Raw genomic sequence first — 23,512 nt, 5'->3', positions numbered from 1 at the left:
CGGCGCCCGGGAAGCCCAGCCGGCTCCGCCGGGCCAAGCGCTGGACGGTAGGGGAGCCGGGACGCCCGGCTTTCCCCCCTCCACCCTCCCCCCCTTTAGGTTTTCAGCGGGATTTGTTTGAGCGCCTCCTCCTAGGAGCCGGAGGGGGGGGGGGGGTCGATAGACGCTAATCGGGTCTGCATCCCCATTTTACAGATGAGGTCACTGAGGCCCAGAGGAGCGAAGAGGCTTGGCCAGGCCCCCCACCACCACCACCACGGACGGGGGGCAGAACAGGGATTAGAACCCAGAGCCTCCGCCCCCCACGTGGGGAGCCTGAATGAGCCCCTTCCCTCCCACCGGGGCCCACAGAGCCTCTCCCGCGTCCCTTCTGACCTGCCCCTTTTCTCACGACCCCCCCATCGCCCACCTCCCTCGCCCCCATCACCCTCCCTTCAGCCTCACGACTCATAATATTAACAATCAGAACCGGGGTAGATGCTGAGCGCTTAGGAGGACTGGGGTAGATAGAAGGCAGTCAAGTCGGACACGGCCCCCGTCCCGCATGGGCCTCCCAGTCTCAAGGTAGAGTGAGAACGGGGCCTCGGTCCCTCTTTTGCAGCAGCGGTGGAAACTGAGGCACGGAGACGGCGACTGACTTGCCCAGGGTCAGGACGAGAACCCGGGTCTTCCGACCCCCAGGCCCGTGCGCCCGCCCCTCGTCACCCCGCTCCCGGAGCCCGTCCTCCACCATCCCTCGCCCCACGGACCACAGTCCCCCTACTCTCCCGGGCGGGGAGGGTCTTCCCGTGATTAGCCTCTCATCCCAATCGATAAGAGGAATAATCGCGGTGTTTGGTGAGCGCTCACTGGGTGCCAAGTACCGAGGTCCAGGCAGATCCGGCTGGACACGGTGGCTCTCCTCAATCTGCAGCCACCCCGGCCCTCCGAAGCGACAACGTAGCGCTCGCGTCGGTAGAGTTGCACCTCATTCCTCCCCCGTACCCGGATTTCCCTAAAGTGTCTGTCTCCCCTGCTGGATGGCAAGCTCCCCGAGGGCAGGAGTCGTGTCCGCCGATTCGAGCGTACTCTCCCAAGCACTTAGTACGGTGTTCCGCGCCCGCTAGGCACTCGATCGATGACGGATGTGCCCCTCGCACCTGAGGCTCCTCAGTAGGATGTCCACAGCCGGCGCTCGAGAATGCCGGAGACTGAGGCTCACGGCATTGCGGGCGTGTGCTATAAGTGACGTTTTGCAGAAGCGTGCCGAGCTCCCCCGCCACTGAAACACGTTCCGCGGGGAAGGAGGAGTGCGAGGGAAGGGATCCTAACGGCCCCCTTCACTTTAGAGCCTTCACGTTCCCCTCCTAAGGCTGCGTGAGCCCCGGAGCTCGGAGGAAAGAGCCGAGGCGCAGGGAGGCCGGGCCCTTAATCGATTGCATTCATTGAGCGCTTAGTGGGTCCTGAGCACTTGGGAGGGTACGACAGAACGGAGTTGGGAGACACGTTCCCTGCCCGCAGCGAGCTTACGGTCTAGAAATACCGGGTATCCTCCCGCCCAAGCACTTAGTACGGTGTTCCGCGCCCAGTAAGCGCTCGGTAAATGCCACTGCCGATAAAGTGCTGGGCGGGAGCCTGCCGTAGGGCGGTACTCGACCGGCTCAGAAATGAGAATGTTGAGTAGCCACCCGTTTGACACAACGGGAGCTTGCCCGTTTGATTCCCCATGTCTACCCCAGCGCTTAGAACAGTGCTTGGCACATAGTAAGCGCTTAACAAATACCAACATTATTATTGACACGCGCGTACCCATCTTTCCTCAGCCAACCCTCACGTCCCCCCGCCCAACTGTGAATCTCCTCCACCGGTCCCCTCCCCTCACCCGGTCTCCAGGTCTCTTCAACCAACCCCACCTCCTCCTCCTCCAGCCACGCGGACGCTGTCCCGGCAGGCAGGCCGAGAGGTCTCACGGGAGAGCGCCGGTCCGGTAGCCGGAGGGCCTCGGTTCGAGTTCGAGCTCCACGACCGGCCCGCCGCGTGTCCTTAGTTAACCGCTCCGTGCCTCAGTTTCCTCATCTGCAAAATAGGCGCGATGACACCTGCCTCCCAGCCTACCTCACGGGGTCGTCGTGAGGGCGAAAATGAGAAGTCCCAAAACGGGAGCACCACGTATCGATCCCGGCACCTGGTACGGTGCTCGGTGCATAGTAAGCGCTGTACAGATACCACGGTGATTAGTGTTATTTTGGAACGCAGCATCAGGACCCCAAGGAGGGAAAGTAAGCGGAGGTTGGCTCTCACCTGCCCCAGAACCCCATCGCCCCGTTTCCCGCCCGGAGACACCCCACCCCCGATGCCCCTCGAGCCCTCGGGCCTCGCTCATCTCTGTCCGGCTCCGCCGTGTGTGTCCTGCCTTGCTCGCAGCATCTGGGAGGATGGAGCCGGTGGTGCCCGAAGCCGGCGAGACGGAAGATGGGTCCAGCGAGGGGGAAGGCCGGTCGGAGGAGTCGGAAGAGGAGAGCGACGGAGCGGGCAACGGGAACTCCCCGGGGTCCCCGTCCGGGCGGGACGCCTCAGAGATCGGCGGGGAAGCCTGCGGGAGCGTGGCGTCGTCGACCTCCGCCTCCCAGAGCCCCCTGAAAAAAGCCAGGCCCCCGGAGGACTCGGATGTCGGGAGCAGGAAGAAGAGGCAGAAACCGAGGTAGGGGTGGTCTGGTCTCTTCCCAGCTCCAGGGAACTCTGGACGGCCCCGGGTGCAGGGCGGGTGTCCGGGCCTGGGGATCGTCCCTGTGGGAGGGCGTGGGGGAGTCACAGAAAGTTTCACCGCCAATCGGTCAATGGTATTTATGGAGTGCTTACTGTGTGCTAAGCACTGTACTGAGCGCTTGAGAGCGTCCACCGTACCAGAGTATGACGCATTCCCTGCTCACAGCAAGCTTACAGTCTAGAGGACTGCCTACACAGAAAAGGAAAATACACCCGTCGGCTCTGCTCTAGACTGCGAGCTCCTTCTTTTTCTTCGTGGTATTCGTTAAGCCCTACCTACCCCAGGGCTTAGAGCGGTGTATGACGCATAGTAAGCACTTATTAAATACCATAATCATGATGACTATCCAGTCGTCGCCCAAGCCTTCTGCCCAGGGCCTTTCCCCGGCCGGATTGGGATTTCTGGATCCCCTTTTTCCTCCTGCTCCTTCCTTCTGCCCTGCGCTCCCCGCCCACCCCCGTTTAACTTTTCCTTCTCCTCTCCACCCTCCTCCATTTTGCAGGCTCCTGGCCATCAATCTGACCAACTGCAAATATGAGAGCGGTAAGCCCTCTGCCTTCTGCCCGGGGCCGGTGGAGGGGTGGGGCAGGGAGGGGCTCCGCCGCTGGGGACCCCGCCGTTTCAGCCCCCGGCCCAGGGTCCGCCACCCAAGGGTCTGCTGGCATCCCGGGCTGGGCCCGTCGTGCCGGCGTCCCCAGTGGAGCCGTGCGGACCGGAGCCGCGGCCTTCCCCGGACACGCCAGCGGCCTCCCCGGGCCCAGCCAGGGGGCCGTTGGGCGGTGCCTCTGGGGACAGTCGGCCCTGGTGGGCAACACGGGGCCCAGGGAACTGACGCCCCGACTCCTCTCCTCCGGGAGCCCCGTACCGGCCACGGACTCCCGCGGGGAGCCCCGTCCGGGCAACGGTTTTGCGGCCTGCCCCGGGCCCGGCCCGCCTTGTCCTCCGAGGCGGCGCTGGAAGGGAGGGTGGCTCTGGACTGCGCCGACCCGAACGGAAGCGGGTTTCCGTGGGGCCGGGTTTTGGCATCAGAGTGACCGGCCCAGCGGGCTGCCTGCCGGAACACCCTTCCCCGGTCAAAAGCGAGGCGGGGGCCAAAGGCCCCCGTTCCCTCGGCCGAGGACAGGTGCGGTGTAGGCTCGGGGGGTCGGGAGTGGCATCTGGAGCCAGCCGGGCCTCCCTCTGGGACCGATGGAGCCGGGGTGGCTGGGCCAGATTTCAAGTGGCAAATACCCTCTGCCCCAGGGAGATTCCTGGGATTCCTCCGGAAAACCGTGCGTGCGGCCGGAGGGGAATCGCGGGAGGCCTCCCCAGGTAGCCTCCTTTGCCCTCCGAGGCGAAGAGAAGCAGCGTGGCTGCGTGGAAAGAGCCCGGGCTTGGGAGGCAGAGATCAAGGGTTCTAATGCCGGCTCCGCCGCTTGTCGGCTGTGTGACTTTGGGCAAGTCGCTTCACTTCTCCGGGCCTCATCTGTAAAACGGGGATGAAGACTGAGGGCCCCACGTGGGACAACCTGATTGCCCTGTATCTGCCCCGCCCCCGGGGCTTAGAACAGCGCTGGGCGCGTAGGTTAACAAATACCGTCATTATTATCGTTATTATCCCGAGGTGGCCGTGGCTCTGCCAGTTCCATCCCCCCTCCCCTTGGGGGTGGGGGCGAGGGAACCCCCCCGGTGAGCCGTCTGTCTCCGCAGTGCGCCGGGCGGCCCGGCTGTGCGGCCTGCAGGAGGTCGGGGAGGACGAGGAGTGGACGGTGTACTGGACCGACTGCTCCGTCTCGTTGGAGCGGGTCATGTACATGAAGAGGTTTCAGGTGAACACCGCCGGGCCAGAGGCGCGCCCGTCGATCGAGCGATCGGTGGGATGGACGGATGGATGGATCGAGGGGTTCCGGGCGGTGGGAGAGGGGTCGCGGGGTACCCCCCGCCCCGTCGCCGGCCGTCTCCAGCCCGCTCTCTGCGTTCCAGAAAATCAACCACTTCCCAGGCATGACGGAGATCTGCCGCAAAGACCTGCTGGCCCGGAACCTCAACCGCATGTACAAGCTGCACCCTGCCGAGTACAACATCTTCCCCCGCACCTGGTGCCTGCCTGCCGAGTCAGTGGGCCGCGGGATGTTGGGGTCCCCCCGCCCCGGGGGAGCCTCCGGGAGAGGAGAGGCCGAGGAGGGGGGGGGGGACGGAGCCCGGCGAGGCGGTCCGAGGGGGCGGGCGGGGGGTGCCGCGTCCCCTCCGACCGGTCCCTCCCGCCTGCAGCTACGGGGACTTCCAGGCCCACGGGCGCCTGAGGAAGAGCCGCACCTACATCTGCAAGCCGGACAGCGGCTGCAGGGGCCGAGGCATCTTCATCACCCGCAACCCCCGGGAGATCAAGCCCGGAGAGCACATGATCTGCCAGCAGTACATCTCCAAGGTAGGGACCCTCTCCCCCCCACGGCCCCGAGCCCGGGGAGCCCCCGAGCCCGGGACCTCCCCGACTCCGGGCCCCGCTGCCCCCTTCCCGCAGCCCTTCCTCGTCGACGGCTTCAAGTTCGACCTGCGCGTCTACGTGCTGATCACCTCCTGCGACCCGCTGCGGATCTTTGTGTACGAGGAGGGCCTAGCCCGCTTCGCCACCCTGCCCTACGTGGAGCCCAGCGTCGGCAACCTGGTAGGCGTTCAGGCCCCCCGCCAGCCCAGCCCTACCCCCGGGAGGCCCACGTGGCCCCGGGGCCTCACCCGACGGCGGGAGAGGGCCCCCGGCTCCGGCGGCCGTGGCCCCGGCCCTAAGATCCCGGCTTCGGGAGCCGAGGGAGTCTCAGGAAAGCGGGAGGAGAGACCCGAGCTGTGGGAGGGGAAAAACCCCACCGCCTCCTCTGGCTGCCAGAGTCGGGGCGGGAGGGAGGCCCTCGAAACCTCAGAGCCCGGCTCCGGCCGAGCGCCGGCGGGGGAGAGGACCGGGGACGGGCGACCCCACGGACAGAGAAACGGGCTCGGGGGTGCCGGGTGCCGGGACCGCCCTCGCGACCCGGCCCGAGGAGCCCCCGGAGAGGAGCCGAGAAGCCGGAGTGAAACCCGCACGGCCCCGGGGGAGGGCTGAGGGCAGTTTGGAGGCCAGGGAGCCGAGCCGAGAGGCGGGACGGCCCGGAGGGGCGCTCGGCCTCCGAGCCTCCGAGAGAGCCGGCCCAGGGACGCTGGTCAGGGTCCCCCCCTCCGCCCCCAGGACGACGTCTGCATGCACCTGACCAACTACGCCATCAACAAGAACAACGAGAACTTCATCCGAGACAGCACGACAGGCAGCAAGAGGTACCTCCTCCCGTCTCTTGGCCCTCGGTTTTGTTTTTCTCCTCCCGCGGTATTTGTCGAGCCCTTACCGCTCTAAGCACCGGGGTAGATACCGGCTGATCGGGTCGGACCCGCTCCGCGTTCCATCGGGGGCTCACGGTCGTGATCCCCATCTTCACGTGAGGTAGCCGAGGCACAGAGAAGTTCAGTGACCCGCCCCCGGGTCACGCACAGCAGACGTGAGGGGGCGTCGGGACCAGAAGCCGGGCCCTTCCCACTCCCAGGCCCGCGCTCTATCCACCGGGCCACGCTGCCCCTCCGGTTTCCAGGAGCCCCGGAGGCCGAACGGCCGGGCCTCCCCCTTCCCCCGGCTCGGCCTCTCCTCACCGTGGGCCTCCCGCCACGCGGCACCCCCGACGAGCCCGGGTCCCGCCCGGCGCCGGACGGCGGGCTTGGGGGCCGGCGGGCGTGGGGTTGGGGAGCCCCCGCGGCCGGGTGCGGGGGGCCCAAGAGCTGCGACCCCCTAGGAAGCTGTCCACGCTGAACGCCTGGCTGAAGGAGCACAGCTTCGACTCGTCCAAGCTGTGGGAGGACATCGAGGACGTCATCATCAAGACCGTCATCTCTGCCCACTCGGTCCTGCGTCACAACTACCGCACCTGCTTCCCCCAGCACCTGGGCGGCGGCACCTGCGCCTGCTTTGAGATCCTCGGCTTTGACATCCTCCTCGACCGCAAGTTGAAGCCCTGGCTGCTGGAGGCGAGGGCCGGGGGCCGGGGAGAGGGGCCCCGGGGACCGCCCGCCCGGCGGCGGGTCGGTGGGGCGGGGCGGGGGATGGGGGCGGCTCCCGAGCCCCGGGCGCTCGAATGCCACCCGTGGGGAGTCCGCGGTGGGCGGCCCGAGGGGCCCTCGCCCGGGAGAGGCCGAGCCGGGCCCACCGGGGGTGCTGCACGGCCCGGCCCCTGCCCGTTGGCCTCTGGGCCGGGCGGCGCTGTGCTGGACGGAAGCCGGGGGGAGAGGCGCCCGTCCCCAGCCCTCTGCCGTCGTCTCAACCTGCGGCCTGCGACCCGGTGGCCCCGGCCAGGGGGTCCCCGATCCGGTGACCCCGGCCCGGAGGTCCCCGGCTTGAGGTTCCCGGCCCAGTGGTCCCCAATCCAGTGACTCCCCCCCACCCAGATGATCACTAGTCAGTCAGCCGTATTCATTGAGTGCTTCCTTTGTGCACAGCGCTGTACTAAGCGCTTGGGAAAGTACAATATAACAGTATGACAGACGCGTTCCCTGCCCACGGCGGGCTTACAGTCTCGAGGGGGAGACGGGCGTTAATAGAGATCAGTAAATTACAGATGCGGTCCTCGGTGCCGGGAGGCTGCCGGGGGGATGAATAAAGGGGGCAAGGCGGGAGAGTCATCGCCTGTCGGATAGGAGGAGGGAGGGAGGGCGTCCCGGGCCGGAGGCGGGACGTGGGCGAGAGGCCGACGGCGAGACAGATGAGGTGGAGGCCCGGTGAGGAGGCTGGCATTAGAGGAACGAAGCGTGCCGGCTGGGTTGTGGGAGAGCAGCGAGGTGAGGTAGGAAGGGGGCGAGGGGACCGAGGGCTTTAGAGCCGACGGCGAGGAGTTTCGGTTTGACGCGGAGACCGCCGTTGGATGCCAGGGACCTCCAGCCCAGCGGTCCCCAGCCCAGTGGCCCCCGGCCCAGTGACCCTGGCTTGGAGGTCCCGGCCCAGTGATCGCCAGCCCAGTGGCCCCCGGTCTAGAGATCCCAGCCTGGCGGCTCCTGCCCAGTAATCACCAGTCCAGAGGTCCCCAACCTGGCAGCCCCAGCCTGCCAGTCCCCAGCCCGGGCATCTCCAGCCTGGCGGTCCCCAATCCAGGGACCTCAGCTCGGTGGCCCCGGCCCGGCGATCGTCGGTCCAGCGGTCCCCAGCCCAGAGGTTCCCAGTCTAGCGACTCCCAGCCCGGTGGCCCCGGTCCAGTGATCAGCAGCCCGGCGGTCCCCCATCCAGTGACCCCAGCCCGGCAGCCCCCGGCCCGGTGATCACCGGTCCGGCGGTCCCCGGCCCGGGGGCCCCCGACCCTGCCGGGCGACCCCGGCCCGGCGGTCCCCAGCCCCGGTGTCCCCGGCCCGGCTCAGGGAGTCAAGCAGGGTAATGAGCTATCTTATAGGTGAACCACTCGCCCAGCTTCACCACAGACTCACGCCTGGACCGGGAAGTGAAGGACGCCCTGCTCTGCGACGCCATGACCCTCGTCAACTTGCAGAGCTGCGACAAGAAGAAAGTGTTGGAAGAAGACAAGCGGAGGGTCAAGGAGCGCCTCACGCAGGGCCACCAGCCGCCCCGAGAAGCCAGGTACCCTGGGGGGACGACGCAGGGAAGCGTCCGGAGGGCGGGGCTCGGCCGGCACCCCCTCCCCGCCCCGGGCGAGCCCCGCGGGCCGGTGGCGAGAACTGGGGAAGCAGAGCCACGGCGGGGAGGCCAGCAGAAGGGGAAGGTGGCGGGAGCGGGCCGCCCCCGGTGCCCACCTGCGGGGAGGGAAGACCGCCGGGAGCCAAGCCGGAGTGGGCCGGGGTTGGGTGCCGGAGGGCTGGCCGCTAGGAGCCGGGGGAGGAGGAGGAGGGCAGGGCCCGGTTGGGATCCCCGGCCCCGGGCGCTGGCCGGGGGTGGGCCGGAGGGACGGAGGAGTTGCCGGAGGCGTGAGCGGCACGTGGGGGGGTCCCGGCCGCACCCCGCACTGAGGGGAGCTGTGTGTGAGGCCCGCAGGCGGGAGCAGATGGAGCTGTCCAATGCCATCTGGCTGGACCAGGAGATCAAGTACGAGGACTCTCACCTGGGCGGCTACCGGCGCATCTACCCTGGGCCCAACGCCGACAAGTACACGCCCTTCTTCAAATACAACGGTTCCCTCTTCCAGGAGACGGCTGCTTCCAAGGCCAGGGAGGAGTGTGCCAGGTACGTGGCCTGCCAAGGCGGGCTCGGGGCGAGGGGGCTGGCGGCCTCCCCCCCGGCGCCCCTCTCTCCCAAAGCCACGTCCTCTCCCGGGGCAGCGGGTCGTAAGGGTCGAGGGGAAGTCGGACCGTCGAGGGCCGGAGGGTGGAGGCGCTCGTCCCCGCAGCCGCCCGCTTCTGGTCCGGTTTGGGGACCGGGCCGATAAAGGGACCCGTTTCGGGCGGCGGGACCGAAAGGGCAGGAAAGGCAGCTGGTGGGGGCGTCAGGGGAACCGAGAGAGAGGGACCGGATAGGAGGCGAGGACGGCCCAGTGGCGTTATTCTTTTATTATTATCGGGCTAGCGACGATGGCGGTGTTTATTAAGTCTTAAGCCTGTGTCAACTATCTCGGTAAGCACGGGGATAGGTGCGAGATACGGGGACCGAGGGAAAGAAGAAGCGGGGAGGAAGAGGAGAAGCAGCGTGGCCTAGTTCTGCTCCTTTTCTTCATCCCCCCTCCCAGCCCCACAACACTGACGTACACATCTAGGAATTTATTTTGATTAATGCCCATCCCCCCCCCCCCCAGACCGCAAGCTCGTCTTGGGCAGGGGCTGTTACAGTTGCTCTCCCAAGTGCTTAGTACAGTGCTCTGCACACAGTGAGTGCTCAACAGATACAATTAGCTGGTGACTAACGGATTGAGCACGGGCCTGGGAGTCAGGAGGCCCTGGATTCTAATCCCAGCTCTGCCGTTTGTCTGCTGCGTGACCTTGGGCAAATCGCTTCGCTTCCCTCTGCCTCGGTACTTCATCTGGAAAACGGGGATTGAGACTGTGAACCCCATAGGGGGATAGGGACTGTGTCCAACCTGAATAGCCTGTATGTACGCCAGTGCTTAGTCCGGGGCCTGGGACGTAGAAGACGCTTAACGAATACCATTTTTTGAAAAAAATGGGAACGGGACCATTCTCTGAGCTGCCCGCCACCGGAGTCCCTGCCCTCCCAGACTAAGGGTCTCCCAAATTATAGAAGTTTGGGGGGCGGGGGGGGGGGGTCTTGGGGGCGGCGCAACGGAACAAACCCCGAACGAACCCCTTCTCAGACGTGTTCGGCCACAGTGGTAGCTACAGCAGTGGTGGGCGGGGGGGGTGGGGGTGGCGGGCATTGCCCCCAGAGAGGATGGGGAGGCTGGACTGCCTCTTCTCCCCTCCTCCTCCCCGCTGCTGGCCCTCCTGTCGCTCTCTCTGCCAACCAACCACTGGTATCTATTGAGCACCAACTACGTGCAGAGCGCTGTACCGAGTGGTTGGGAGAGCCCGGTACAACGGAATTAGCAGACAGGTGCCTTGGCCATAACGAGCGGGAGCTTTCCGCAGCCGTAGGCTCCCCTCGCGGGCCCCCCCTCGATGGCCGGCGGGACGGAACCGCCCCCCGGATCGTGCCCGTCGGGCCCAGAGGGGGACGTCTGGTCACGCTAGCCGAGGGCGGGCCCGGGGAGGACCGGGGACGTCTTTCGGTCCCTTCTCCCTCTGTCCCCAGGGCCCCAGACCCCAATCCCTCCCTCCCCCCCACCAAGGTGTCCTGTCCGTCCAGTCCCGGGGGGCTGCTCTGTCCCGCCAGGCAGCAGCTGGAGGAGATCCGCCTGAAGCAGGAGCAGCGAGAGGTATCTGGCAAGAGAAAGAAGGACAAGGAGGCCAGCCAGGGCGAGCAGACCCAGGAAAAAGCCAGGCCCTGGACTGGGGCCAAGGGTCCTCTCGTTCGCATGACCTACGTCGGCTCCCAGGCCCAGGACAAGCAGGTGCCGCCCCGGCCGAGGACAGTGGGGCTTCCGGAACGGGAGGCGGGAGGAGCAGCCGCCGAAGAGGTAGCGCTCGCCCTCTCCTTCCTTCCGGGGCCAGGAGGTTGAGCCCCGGGCCTGGCCGGGGCCGGTGGCGGGGGAGAGGCCGGGGAGCGGTCGGGCGCCCCGGGTAACCCTCCCCGCCTTGCGCCCTTCTCCGGCAGCTCCCATGCCAGCCTCCACAGCTGAACACCATGAAGCCCCAGGACATCGTGGAGGAGGAGGAGCTGGAGCGGATGAGGGCCCTCCTGCAGAGGGAGGATCTCATCCGGAGCCTGGGCATCGCGGACCACCTCTCCCGCCTGCTGGGCTCCAAGTACCAGCCGCAGGCCCGTTTCCCCGAGAGGCAGGTCAGGGCCCCGGCTTCCTCCTCTGAGCGGCCTCCCCGGGGAACGGCGGGGGAGGACCCGCGCCGTCGGGGGGCCCCGCGGGCCGACGGGGTCCGAGGTGGCCGGGCGGAAGCCTCCCCGCGACGGGTGGTCACGGCCCGCCCCTCTCCTAAAGAGGCAGCGGGGCTTCGCGGAAAGGGCCCGGGCTTGGGAGGCAGAGGTCGTGGGTTCTAATCCCGCCTCTGCCACCTGTCCGCCGCGCGACCCCGGGCAAGTCACTTCGCCTCTCTGGGCCTCGGTCACCTCATCGGGGAAAATGGGGTTTAAAACACGTGAGCCCCACCCGGGACAATCCGATTGCCCTCTATCTAGCCCAGCGCTTAGAACGGCGCTCCGCACGTAGTAAGCGCTTGACAGATCCCGTCATTATTACGATGATTCTCCTCCAGCCCAGATTCCTGCAGGACGTGTTCGGGGGGCGGGAGCTGCACGCGACCGTGAACCTGGTGCCCCTGACCATCCTGAGGACGCGGTCCATCCAGCTGGACCCCGAGCTCAGCCCGCTAACCCGGCCTCGCCACTTCAGCCCCAGCATCCTGGGGCCGTTAGCCGGGATGCGGGTGACCGTCCCCCACTCCTCCCAGTGCCACCTGGACCCCAAGAGCCTCTCCTGGGTGAGGGGCACCTCGGTGGTCAACCCCCCCCGCCCGCTGGCAGCGAAGAAGGCAGAGGGGCATCAGTCTGCCAGCGCCAGGGGCCGGCTGGAAAACCGTGAGTACCCCCTCCCGCCCCGCCGGCTTCCCGGGAAAGCTTTCCGGAGCCGAACGTTGCCCCAGCGGCTGCCGCCTCTGGTCATCGTGGCGTCGGTTCGGCGCCCGCCGCTCCCGGCCTTCCCCAAGACCGGACCCTTTTCCCTCGGGGCCCGGCCCCGCTCCGCTGAACTCCCCGTCCCGGCCGGGTCCCGAAAGCGCGGCCCCGTCCACCCTCCCCGGCCCACCAGCTGGAGGCCGGAGGCACCAGGTGGTGCCGTGGCCGGGGGAGAGGGGGCCGGAGGGACCTTATCCCTTAGGCGGGGGAAGCGGCGGGGTGGGACCGGGAAGGGCTGTCGGGGGTCGAGGTAGGAAGACGCCAGTGGGGGCGAGGGAAGAAGAAGAGCTCCGCCGGGGCCCCCCGGGAGTCCGGAAGCCATGATTTCCACTGGCCTTGGGGGCCTCCCTGGGGGTCCCTCAGGAGGAGAGGGCGGGGAGGGGGGCGGCCGGCGGAAGCCCCTCCATCCCCGCGGGCTCTGTCCTCCAGCTGCCGAGAGCCAGTCCAGCAGCGGGTTGGAAGCCGTGAGTCGGAGCCTGGCGGGGCTGGTGCCCGTGTCCCTGACCCCCGGGCGCAGCTACCCGCGGCCGGCCAGAGAGGCCGGCGCCGCGTGGGCCGGCTTCTCCACCGGGACGCACCTGCCGGGCGGGCCCCCGGCCCGGGCCCGGCTGCCCAGCCCCGCCTCCTCCCTGCTCCTGCAGTCCTCCGCCGCGCTCAGCCTCTTTGACATCAACTGCCCCAGGTGAGCCCTGTGTATACCGTGAGGCCCGCGTGCGCCGAGAGCCCCGTGTACGCCGGGAACCCCGGGGGCACCGTGAAGCCCGTGTGCACCGTGGGTCCTGGGGACACCACCAGACTCCGGGTGGAGCGCGGCCTGGGAAGGACCAGCAGTGCGGCCCAGTGGGAAGAGCACGCGCCGGGGTTCCAGTCCCCCCTCTGCCATTTGCCTGCTGCGTGACGGTGCCACGGCAGGTCACTTCAGGTCTCCGTGCCTCAGTTCCCCCGTCCCCGGAATGGGGATTCCACCCCGTTCTCCCTCCTGCTGAGAACCGTGAGCCTCACGTGGGACCTGACGATCTCGTCTCTACCCCAGCACGTAGTGCAGCGCTTGGCGCGGGGTAAGCGCGGAACGGACAACGCAGTGGTTGAGGCGGCCGGGAGCCGACCAGCGCCCGCTCCCCGCCCCGGTTTTTGGGGCGGGAGGCGGGGCACTAACGTCAGTCCTTCTCCGCCCCGGGGCGGGTCATCAGCCCGTGGCGTTTTGAACCCGTAGCCCCGGTGTCCCCAGTAGCCGGCCGCGGGCGGCCACATCTGTGGAGTGGATAAGCAGGGTTCCGGGGAGTCCGAAACCGATGGGTTCTAATCCCGGCTCCGCCGCTTGTCTGCTGTGTGACCTTGGGCGAGTCACTTCACTTCCCCGGGCCTCGGTTCCCTCTTCTGTAAAATGGGGATGAAGACTGTGAGCCCCTTGCGGGACAACCCGATGACCTAGTATCTACCCCAGCGCTTAGAGAAGCAGCGTGGCTCACTGGAAAGAGCATGGGCTTTGGAGTCAGAGGTCATGAGTTCGAATCCCAGCTCTGCCACTTGTCCGCTGTGTGACTGTGGGCAAGTCACTTCACTTCTCTGTGCCTCAGTTACCTCATCTGTAAAATGGGGATTAAGACTGTGAGCCCCTATGCGGGACAACCTGATTCCCCTAGGTCCACCCCAGCGCTTAGAACAGTGCTCTGCACATAGTAAGCGCTTAACAAATACCAACATTATTATTATTATCATTAGAGCGGTGCTCGGCACATAGTAAGCGCTTAACACATACCACCATCGTCGTTATTATCATGGGAAGCAGCGTGGCTCTGTGGAAAGAGCCCGGGCTTGGGAGTCGGAGGTCATGGGTTCGAATCCCAGCTCTGCCACTTGTCAGCTGTGTGACTGGGCAAGTCCCTTCACTTCTCTGGGCCTCAGTTCCCTCATCTGTAAAATGGGGATGAAGACTGTGAGCCCCACGTGGGACAACCTGATTCCCCTGCACCTACCCCAGCGTTTAGAACAGTGCTCTGCACGTAGTAAGCGCTTAACTAATACCAACATTATTATTAAAATGGGGATTGAGACCGTGAGCCCCATGTGGGACCGTGCCTGGCGCCTGGCCCAGAGTAAAATAAAAAGAAAAAAATGGTATTAAGCGGTTACTATGTGCAAAGCACTGTTCTAAGCGCTGGGGGCTACAAGGTGACCTCCGTTAACCGGGGGTGGAGACCGTGAGCCCGATTGGGTTGGCTCCGCCCCGGCGTCTAGGACGGGGCCCGGCACGTAGTGAGCGCTCCGCAATCGATAGGACCAAGTTCCACGCCGCTTGTGCGCCTGCGCCGGCCGGGGGGCGGGGCTTCGGCGTTCCCGGGGCAACGAGGCCTGCGCCGTCCCGCGCCTGCGCCGTCCCGCGCCTGCGCCGTCCCGCGCCTGCGCCGTCCCGCGCCTGCGCCGTCCCGCGCCTGCGCCGTCCCGCGCCTGCGCCGTCCCGCGCCTGCGCCGTCCCGCGCCTGCGCCGTCATGGCGGCCGCACGGGGCCTCTGGCGGTTCCTCCGGCCCGTCGTGTGGAGGCGGGGGGCGGCCGGGTGGGCGGCGGGCGGCCGCGGGGGGCTCGACCGAGGGGAGCCCGGACGCCGGGACCGGGACCGGGACCGGGAGCCGGACTGGGAGGAGGAGGAGGAGGAGGGCGGCGAGCCGGAGGAGCGGCTGGCGCGGGAGGTGACGAGGTGCGCAGGCGCACTGGAGCCGCCGCCGGGCGCGAGGCGAGGGGGCGCGCGGGGAGGGGGCGCGCGCCGGCCCCGCCCCCCCCCCCCAGGACCCGCTCCTTAAAGCAACCGGCGCGGCCCATGTACTGAGCGCTTATTGGGTGCGGGGCACTGTACTCGACGCGGTGCACGATGCTTCCCCCCTCCCGCCCCCCGCCACTTGTAGTAATAGTAATAATAATAACAGCGCCTAGAGAAGCCGCGTGGCCCAGTGGAAAGAGCCCGGGCTTGGGAGTCAGAGGTCCCGGCTTCTGCTATTCGATAATTCAATCATAATCAATAATGCTATGGAATGAATGAACAGTCCTTGGCACACAGTAAGCGCTTAAATACCATCCCTATCATTATTAGTATTAGGGCATTATTATTTAGGGGATTATTATCAGGGGAAGCCGCGTGGCTCAGTGGAAAGAGCCCGGGCTTGGGAGTCCGAGGTCATGGGTTCGAATCCCGGCTCTGCCATTCGTCAGCAGTGTGACTGGGGGCGAGACACTTCACTTCTCTGGGCCTCAGTCACCTCATCTGTAAAATGGGGATTAACTGTGAGCCTCACGTGGGACAACTTGATGACCCTGTATCTCCCCCAGCGCTTAGAACAGTGCTCTGCGCATAGTAAGCGCTTAACAAATACCGGCATTATTATTATGATTGTCAGCTGGGGACTGTGGGCAAGTCACTTCACTTCTCTGGGCCTCAGTGACCTCATCTGGAAAATGGGGGTGAAGACTGAGCCCCACGTAATAATAATAATAATAATAATAATAATGTTGGTATTTGTTAAGCGCTTACTATGTGCCGAGCACTGTTCTAAGCGCTGGGGTAGACACAGGGGAATCAGGTTGTCCCACGTGGGGCTCACAGTCTTAATCCCCATTTTACAGATGAGGTAACTGAGGCACCGAGAAGTTAAGTGACTTGCCCAAAGTCACACAGCTGACAAGTGGTAGAGCCGGGGTTCGAACCCATGACCTCTGACTCCAAAGCCCGTGCTCTTTCCAGTGAACCTGATTCCCCTGTGTCTACCCCAGCGCTTAGCACAGTGCTCTGCACATAGTAAGCGCTTAACAAACACCACCATTATTAATAATGGTGGTGTTTCTTAAGCACTTACTGCTCTAAGCCTGAGAAGCAGCGCTGCTCCGGGGAAAGAGCCCAGGCTTGGTGGTCAGAGGTCTTGGGTTCTAATCCCGGCTCGGGCGACTTTGGGCAAATCGCTTCTCTGGGCCTCAGTGACCTCATCTGGAAAATGGGGATGGAGACGGTGAGCCCCACATGGGACAACCTGATCAGCTTGTATACCCTCCCTCAGCGCTTAGAACAGTGCTTGGCACATAGTTATAGCTAAACAAATACTACCATTATTATTATTCTAGGCACTGTGGTAGATACAGGGTAATAATACTAATAATGTTGGTGTTTGTGAAGCGCTTACTGTGTGCAGAGCACTGTTCTAAGCGCTGGGGGTGATACAGGATCACCAGGTTGTCCCACGTGAGGCTCACAGTCTTCATCCCCATTTTACAGGTGAGGGAACTGAGGTCCAGAGAAGTGAAGTGACTCACCCAAAGGCACACAGCAGACAATAATAATAATAATAGTTATGGGTATTTGTTAAGCGCTTGCTATGTGCCAAGGACCGTTCTAAGCACTAGGCCGATACAAGGTCATTAGGTTGTCCCACGTGGGGCTCACAGGTTTCATCCCCATTTTCCAGGTGAGGCAACAGGCCCAGAGAAGTGAAGTGACTTGCCCAAAGTCACATAGCCGATAAGCGGCCGAGTCAGGATTCGAACCCACGATCTCTGACTCCCAGGCCTGGGCTCTTGGCCACTGAGCCACACTGCTTCTCTGGTAGCGGAGCCCGGATTAGAGCCCACATCCTCTGACTCCCAAGCCCAGGCCCTATACATTTCTGTCGTTTTATTTATTTGTATTGATGTCTGTCTCTCCCCCCCCCCCCCAGACTGTGGCAGGGATTGTCACAGTTTGTTGTTGAAGTGTACTTTCCCGGGCGCTTAGTACAGCGCTCTGCACACGGCGCTTAATAAGACACGATCGGATGAATGAATTAGCAGACGCGTTCCCCGCGCGTATTGAGCGAGGCGTTATAAAATTACGTCGTCTATTCCTATTAATGCAGAGAAGCAGCGTGGCTCAGTGGAAGGAGCCCGGGCTTGGGCGTCGGAGGTCATGGGTTCCAATCCCGGCTCCGCCACTCGTCGGCTGGGTGACTTGGGGCGAGTCACTTCACTTCTGTGTTCCTCCGTTAGCTCATCTGTAAAATGGGGATTAGGATCTCGTGCCCCGTGAGGGACAGGGACTGCGGCCAACCCGGTGTGCTTGTATCCACCCCGGCGTACGGTTCGGCGCCTGGCGCCTCGCCAGCGCGTAACGGACTCCACCGTCGTCGTTATTGCTATTAGTATTGCTAATTCTCTTGCGTTGTCCTCTCCCGAGCGCTCGGTACAGCGCTCAGCACAAAGTAAGCACTCCGTGCCTGGACTGTGAGCCCCATGTGGGACAGGGACCGTGTCCAACCTGATGGGCTTGTATCTCTCCTAGTGTGCAGAGCAGCGCTTGGCGCGTAGCGAGCGCCTGACAGATACCGTAAAAGATAAAGACCACTGATTGATGGGGTCGTCCCCGCCCCTGGGAAGGCACACAGGGTGAGGCCGGGTGGCTTTAGAGAAGCAGCGTGGCCTGGTGGTCAGAGCCCAGGCCCGGGAGTCCGAGGACCCGGGTGCTAATCCTGGCGCTGCCATCTGTCTTCTGCGTGACCTCGGGCAAGTAAGTCTCTTCTCTGGGCCTCGGTTACCTCACTGGGAGTTAAGACCGAATCCCGTGTGGGACGTGGACTGCGACCAGCCCGCTGACCTTGTCTCTGTCCCAGCGCTTAGAACAATGCCTGGAACCTCGTGAGGGCTAAGTAAATGCCACTAGTATTAAGATTACCGGGCCTACTGCCGATTCCGTTGTATGCGCTTTGCACGGGGCTAGCAAATACCACCGTTATCGTCACCGCTAATCCCGTGGCATCGGCTGCTCCCGAGCGCTTAGTACAGTGCCCCGCACGGAGTTAAAAAACCAGCGCTGCCCGCTGACCGAACTCTCTCCCCCAGCACCCTGAGACGGCAGCAGAAAGCGATTCAGCTCCAGAGACTCCGGAGGCAGATGGAGGGACCCGGCGGGCCTCCGAGGACCCTGACCAGGGAGGCCATGGAGCAGATCCGGTGAGCGCTCCCCCCGGCCCCGGCCCGATCCGGCCCGATCCCGGCCCGTTTGGACGCCTCCGGGCTCAGGATCCGCCCCCGCCAGGAACGCCCCGGGCCCCTGCAGCTCCTAGAGACGCAGCCTAACCGAGAGAGCGCGGGCCTGGGGGTCCGAAGGACCTGGCTCCTAATCCCCGCCTCCGCCGCTTGTCTGCCAGGTGGCCTGCGGCCAGTCGCTTCACTTCTCCGGGCTTCAGTGACCTCCTCTGGAAAATGGGGATTGAGACCGGGTGCCCCTCGTGGGCCGTGGACCGTGTCCAACCTGATGAGTCTGTACCCTACCCCAGCGCTCTTGTACAGTCCCTGGTGCGTCGCGCTTAACAGGTGGCCCGTCCTGCCCCCCAAAAAGTGGCTCTGGGGGCTACTTGCGACACCCCCCCCCAACCCTTCCAGGGGTTCTTGAAGCCTGGTCAGCCAGCCACCGGCTGGTATTTATTGGGTGTGGTTGAGCCGGTCACCTCCCCGGTTTGGGGCGGCCTGTGGAGGTGGACATGGCTGGATTCGGGGGGGGGGGAGGTGCTCTGCAGCCATCCAGTTACTGGCATTCGTTAAGCGCCTACCGTGCGTCAAGCCCCGTGCTGTGCCGCGGGAGAGATGATACAAGAGAATCAGGGCCCACCGAGGGTTCACAACCCAAGTGGGAGGGAGGACAGGTTTTGAATCCCCATTTTTGTAGATGAGAGAACTGAGGTACAGAGAGGTTAAGCCGTTTTCCTAGGGTGTCACAGCAGGGTATTCCTAGGGAGTTTTCCCAACTCCCAGGCCCGTGGTCTTTCCCCCCCGGGGCCACGCCGCTCCTCGTTAGCACCAGGTCCGCCCCGGGGGCCAGTTTCACCTTTTGCCCGGGGCAGCTTGAAGAACTTAACCCCGGGGTCGGTTTGGTGGCTCCGGCGTGGAGAATCAGCGGGGCCTAGTGAGTTGAGCGCGTGGGCCTGGGAGTCAGAAGGACCGAGTTCTAATCCCAGCACTGCCTCGTGGCTGCTGGGCGACCTTGGGCAAATCACCTGGCTTCTCTGGGCCTCGGTTCCCTCATCTGTGAACTGGGGGTGAAGACCGTGAGCCCCTCGTGGGACACAGATTGCGTCCGCGCCGATTAGCTCGTATCTACCCCAACCCTCAGAGAAGCGCTTGGAACGGAGTAAGCGTGCGACCCGTGCTGTAGTTATTATTGGTGGCAGCTTTGTTACTCTTCGTTCGGTCGTATTTACGGAGCGTTTACTGTGTGCGGAGCAGCGTACTGAGCGCTTGGTATCACCCCCTCCCCGGTCCTCCTTCGGGCTTTCGGAGCAGAAGCGGTGCGGGGCCGTCCCTGGGGACGCCGGCCACCTCCACCCCTCGGCGGGACTTTTGTAGAACTCGGAAGCGGCTCTGAAAGCCACCCAGGCCCAGAGAAGCCCCGACCTGGGGCGGGACGGGCCCTAGGCCCCGTGGCCCCCTGGCCTTCGGGCCCTCCCTCATCCCGCGGAGCCTTCCGCGGCCGCGGACCGACCCTCCCCGCTCTCGGCTCCCTCCTCTAGGCACCTGCTCCGGGAGTTCCCCGAGGAGTGGCCGGTGCCCAGGTTGGCCCAAGGCTTCGGAGTCAGCCCCGACGTCATCAAGAGGGTCTTGAGAAGCCAGTTCGTCCCCACGGCCGCCCGGAGCCTGAGGCAGGACCGGAAGGCGCTCAGCAGAGCCGGGATGGGCGGCCGCCTCCAGCCCCGGGCCGCCCTGCCCGCCGCCCCGGCCCTCCCGGTCCTGGCCCCGTTGCTGGCGTCGGGGAGGGAGGCCGGGCTCCGCGGAGACGCCGCCGGGATGCAGGAGCCCGAGCCGACGGGCGGCTCGGCTTGCCCGGTGCCCGGCCCGGTGCCGGAGAGGCATCCGCACGCCGGGCCGGCCGCCAGGAACGAGAAGCTCGGGGCGGGGCGGAGGCCGGCCGGGGAGGGGCCCGGGCCCGCGCCCCCCGCGTCCCGGCAGCCCCGGCCGAAGCAGCGGGCCTCGCCCCCCTCGGGCCACGAGGGACCCTCGCCCGCCTCACCCGTCGTCTCGGAGCGGCAGAGCGAGGACCAGCAGGGTCGCTCGAGGAACGCCAGGGCTGAAGACTTCGGCGGTAAAGTGGTTCAGAAGGGGAGGGAGTTCTTCGACGGCAACGGGAACTTCCTCTACAGGATCTGAGCGGGCCGGGGGCGCCGGAGCCGGGCCGGGGCCGAGCCGGGGCCGACCCCGGCCGGCTGGGGACGCGGAGTCGGCCCTGGGGATCGAGCGGAGAGAGAGAGAGAGAGAGAGAGAGAGGGAGAGAGAGAGAGAGGGAGAGACGCCTGGGTCACGGATAGGTGCTTTATCAGGACGATTTATTTACTTGCAAAATAAAATAAAAAACGCTGCGGGAAGCAGCGGCCCGCAAGGTCGCCCGGACGGTCATTGCGGGACGCGAGCTTTTCCCGGGACCCGGCCCACGGTACCCAGCGCCCGCGGCTCCTAGCGGTCGGGGGTAATAGTAACTAATAATAATGATGATAATGTTGGTATCTGTTAGGCGCTTACTATGTGCCGAGCACCGTTCTAAGCGCTGGGAGAGAGACGGGGACATCAGGTCGTCCCACGTGAGGCTCACGGTCTTTAATCCCCCTTTTACAGATGAGGTGACCGAGACACCGAGAAGTTAAGTGACTTGCCCAAGGTCACCCAGCTGACCGGTGGCGGGGCCGGGATTCGAACCCACGACCTCTGACTCCTAAGCCCGGGCGCTTTCCACTGAGCCTATGCTGCTTCCCTTTATTTATAATTATTATCGTGTATTCTTTTATCATTATATAATTCCTATTAAATATACTGGTATTTATTGAGCTCTTACTGGGGGCTCATGGTCATCAGTGGGATTTGTTTGAGCGCTTACTACGTGCAGGGCAACGTACTAAGCGCTTGGGAGGATGCAGCATCAATGGGCAGGGACGGTCTCCATCTGTTGCCGATTTGTCCATTCCAAGCGCTTAGTACAGTGCTCTGCACATAGTAAGCGCTCAATAAATACGATTGAATGAACAGGGTCGGTTGAAGCGCGCCCCCCCCCCCCCCCCAGGTGTCGTCCAGATGGGTCGGAGGGTGCGGGCGGAGCCCGGGCCTGGGAGTCGGAAGGACTTGGGTGCGAATCCTGACTCCTCAGCCCGTCTGCTGTGTGACCTCGGGCAAGTCTCATGACTCCCCCCCCCGGGCCCCGGTTCCCTCATCCGTAAAGCGGAGATGAAGACGAGGAGACCGGCGAGGGACGGTGTCCCACCCGATCGGCTCGTAGAGGCCCTGGCCCGGCCCGAGCGTTTGACCCACAGAAGCGGCGTGGCTCAGTGGCAAGAGCCCGGGCTTGGGAGTCGGAGGTCACGGGTTCGAATCCCGGCTCGGCCCCTTGTCAGCTGTGTGACTGTGGGCGAGTCACTTCACTTCTCTGGGCCTCAGTTCCCTCGTCTGTCAAATGGGGAGCCCCACGTGGGACGACCTGATGACCCTGGATCTCCCCCAGCGCTTAGAACGGCGCCGCGCACATAGTGAGCGCTTAACAAAGACCAACATTACTGTCCCCCGGGTCGCGGCGGCCTCGTCTGGAAAAGGGGGGCTAAGGCCGTGGGCCCCGCCCCAGGGTTTAGAGCGGTGCTTAGCGCACACTAAGCGCTTAACCAATAAGCGTCATTAGCAGCAGCCTCATTGTGACGGAGGCCGGGGTGGAGCGGGCGGGGGGGGGCGGGCTCTGGCCGGGGACTACGCCTGCGCGGGGGGCGGCTGGGGGGCGGGGCCGGGGACTGAGCCTGCGCGGGGGGGGGCCTCGGGGAGGGGGCGGGGCCGTGCAGGGGGCGGGGCTTCTGGCGGGGACTGAGCCTGCGCGGGGAGGGCGCGGCCTCTGGCCGGGGACTGCGCCTGCGCGGGGGGCGGGGCCTCTGGCCGGGGACTGCGCCTGCGCGGGGGGGGGCCTCGGGGAGGGCGCGCTTGGGGGGCGGGGCCCGGGTCCTCCGAGCCTGGCGGGGGCGCTGCGAGGAGGCGGCGGGTCCCGCCTCGTCCGTCCGTCCGTCCTCCCGTCCTCCCTCCCGTCCTCCCTCCCGCCCTCCCGCCCTCCCTCCCGCCCTCCCGCCCTCCCGCCATGAGCTCCCCGGAGGCGGCGCTGCTGCTGCTGTTGGACGCCGCCGACTTCGCCGCTCAGAAGCACCGGCAGCAGCGGCGGAAGGACCCGGAGGGCACCCCCTACATCAACCACCCCATCGGTGCGACCCCCGCCCCCTGCCCCCCCCCCCCCGCCCTTCGGCCGCGCGCGCGCAGAACCGGCCGAGCCCCGCCCCCACCCGCCCCTGCCCCTCCCCCAGGTGTGGCGCGCATCCTCAGCCACGAGGCGGGAGTCACCGACGTGCAGGTGCTGCAGGTAAGCGGGGTCCCCGGGGGGCCGGTCCTCCCTCCCTTCCCCCCCTCCCCGCCGCCCCCTCCCCCTCCCGTCCCGTCCCTTCCCCTTCCCTCCCCCCGCCGGCAGGCCGCCTTGCTGCACGACACGCTGGAGGACACGGACACGACGGCGGAGGAGCTGGAGCGGCGGTTCGGGGCGCGGGTGAGGCTCCTGGTGCAGGAGGTGACGGACGACAAGGAGCTGCCCAAGGCGGAGAGGAAGCGGCGCCAGGTGGAGGGCGCGGGGCGCGGCAGCCCCGGCGCCAAGCTGCTCCGCCTGGCCGACAAGCTCCACAACCTGCGGGACCTTCGCCGCTGCGCCCCCGTGGGTACGGGGCCAGGGAGGACCGCCTGGCCAAACCACGCCACCCGCTCCCCGCCCCGAACGCACGTGCAGACCTCGCGCCCCACCCTCCCACCTCCTTCTCGGCACCCGTTAGGCGCTTACCCCCTGCCGGTCACCTTTCCGAGCCGCCGGCGTCAGGGACGGGAGGCTCCCGACGGACGCGGGCTCGCTCCCGCTTGGGGCTCCCGCCCGCCGTCCCCGTCTTACAGCCGAGGCCCGGGCGCCGCGGACGTAGTCTGCGCGAGGTCCCGGTGCAGGCGAGTGGCGCGGCCGGGATTAGAACCCGGGGCGCCCGGGCTCCACCCGCCAGGCTTCCCCTGCGGCCCTCGCCGGTCCCCGGGCCGCCGCTCACGCCGCCCGTCTGCTCCCCCACCCCGGGCTAAGGACGTAGTCCGCGCGAGGTCCCGGTGCAGGCGAGTGGCGCGGCCGGGATTAGAACCCAGGCCCTCGCGACGCCCGGGCTCCACCCGCCAGGCCTCCCCTGCGGCCCTCGCCGGTCCCCGGGCCGCCGCTGACGCCGCCCGTCTCCTCCCCCGCCCCAGGCTGGTCCGAACAGCGGGTGCAGGAGTACTTCGAGTGGGCGGCCCAGGTGGTCAGGGGCCTGCGGGGGACCAACCCGCAGATGGAGGCCGCCCTGCGGCAGCTGTTCGAGGAGCGGGGCGTCCCGCCGTGAACCCGAGCCGACGTCGTCGCCTCCGCGGGGACGGCGGAAGACCCGCCGCTCCGGCCCGGCCCCGGCCCCGGCCCGCCCCGGCGGGCGGCGGCCGGGGCGAAATAGAAGCCGGTGGAAACGCT

The 23,512-nt window shown here is 65.9% G+C and overlaps 2 protein-coding genes across 3 annotated transcripts; both read left to right on the top strand.

Moving 5' to 3' along the window:
• NGRN (neugrin, neurite outgrowth associated) lies at positions 1 to 20,356 on the top strand. Of its 2 annotated transcripts, none has more exons than XM_039910299.1 (17): positions 1 to 47; positions 2,404 to 2,680; positions 3,249 to 3,289; positions 4,436 to 4,554; positions 4,709 to 4,839; positions 4,997 to 5,153; positions 5,247 to 5,390; positions 5,943 to 6,028; positions 6,535 to 6,766; positions 8,176 to 8,360; positions 8,772 to 8,960; positions 10,560 to 10,737; positions 10,941 to 11,126; positions 11,555 to 11,876; positions 12,402 to 12,654; positions 17,827 to 17,937; positions 19,494 to 20,356. In XM_039910299.1, exons 2-17 carry the CDS (start codon positions 2,415 to 2,417, stop codon positions 20,125 to 20,127), a joined length of 3,234 nt encoding a protein of 1,077 aa, XP_039766233.1. In that variant the 5' UTR covers positions 1 to 47; positions 2,404 to 2,414; the 3' UTR covers positions 20,128 to 20,356. The 2 variants fall into 2 exon arrangements, with proteins under 2 accessions (XP_039766233.1, XP_039766232.1); XM_039910298.1 differs by having other exon boundaries at positions 10,560 to 10,803.
• Positions 20,357 to 22,057: 1,701 nt separating this feature from the next.
• Positions 22,058 to 23,512, top strand: HDDC3 (HD domain containing 3). The gene is made up of 4 exons (XM_029049857.2): positions 22,058 to 22,199; positions 22,299 to 22,354; positions 22,460 to 22,700; positions 23,260 to 23,512. Exons 1-4 carry the CDS (start codon positions 22,079 to 22,081, stop codon positions 23,388 to 23,390), a joined length of 549 nt encoding a protein of 182 aa, XP_028905690.1. The 5' UTR covers positions 22,058 to 22,078; the 3' UTR covers positions 23,391 to 23,512.

This window comes from Ornithorhynchus anatinus, chromosome X1 (assembly GCF_004115215.2).
Source record: "Ornithorhynchus anatinus isolate Pmale09 chromosome X1, mOrnAna1.pri.v4, whole genome shotgun sequence".
NCBI lineage: Eukaryota > Metazoa > Chordata > Mammalia > Monotremata > Ornithorhynchidae > Ornithorhynchus > Ornithorhynchus anatinus.
The sequence above is the reverse complement of the archived record's forward strand: the minus strand, read 5'-3'. Positions and strand labels throughout refer to the sequence as shown.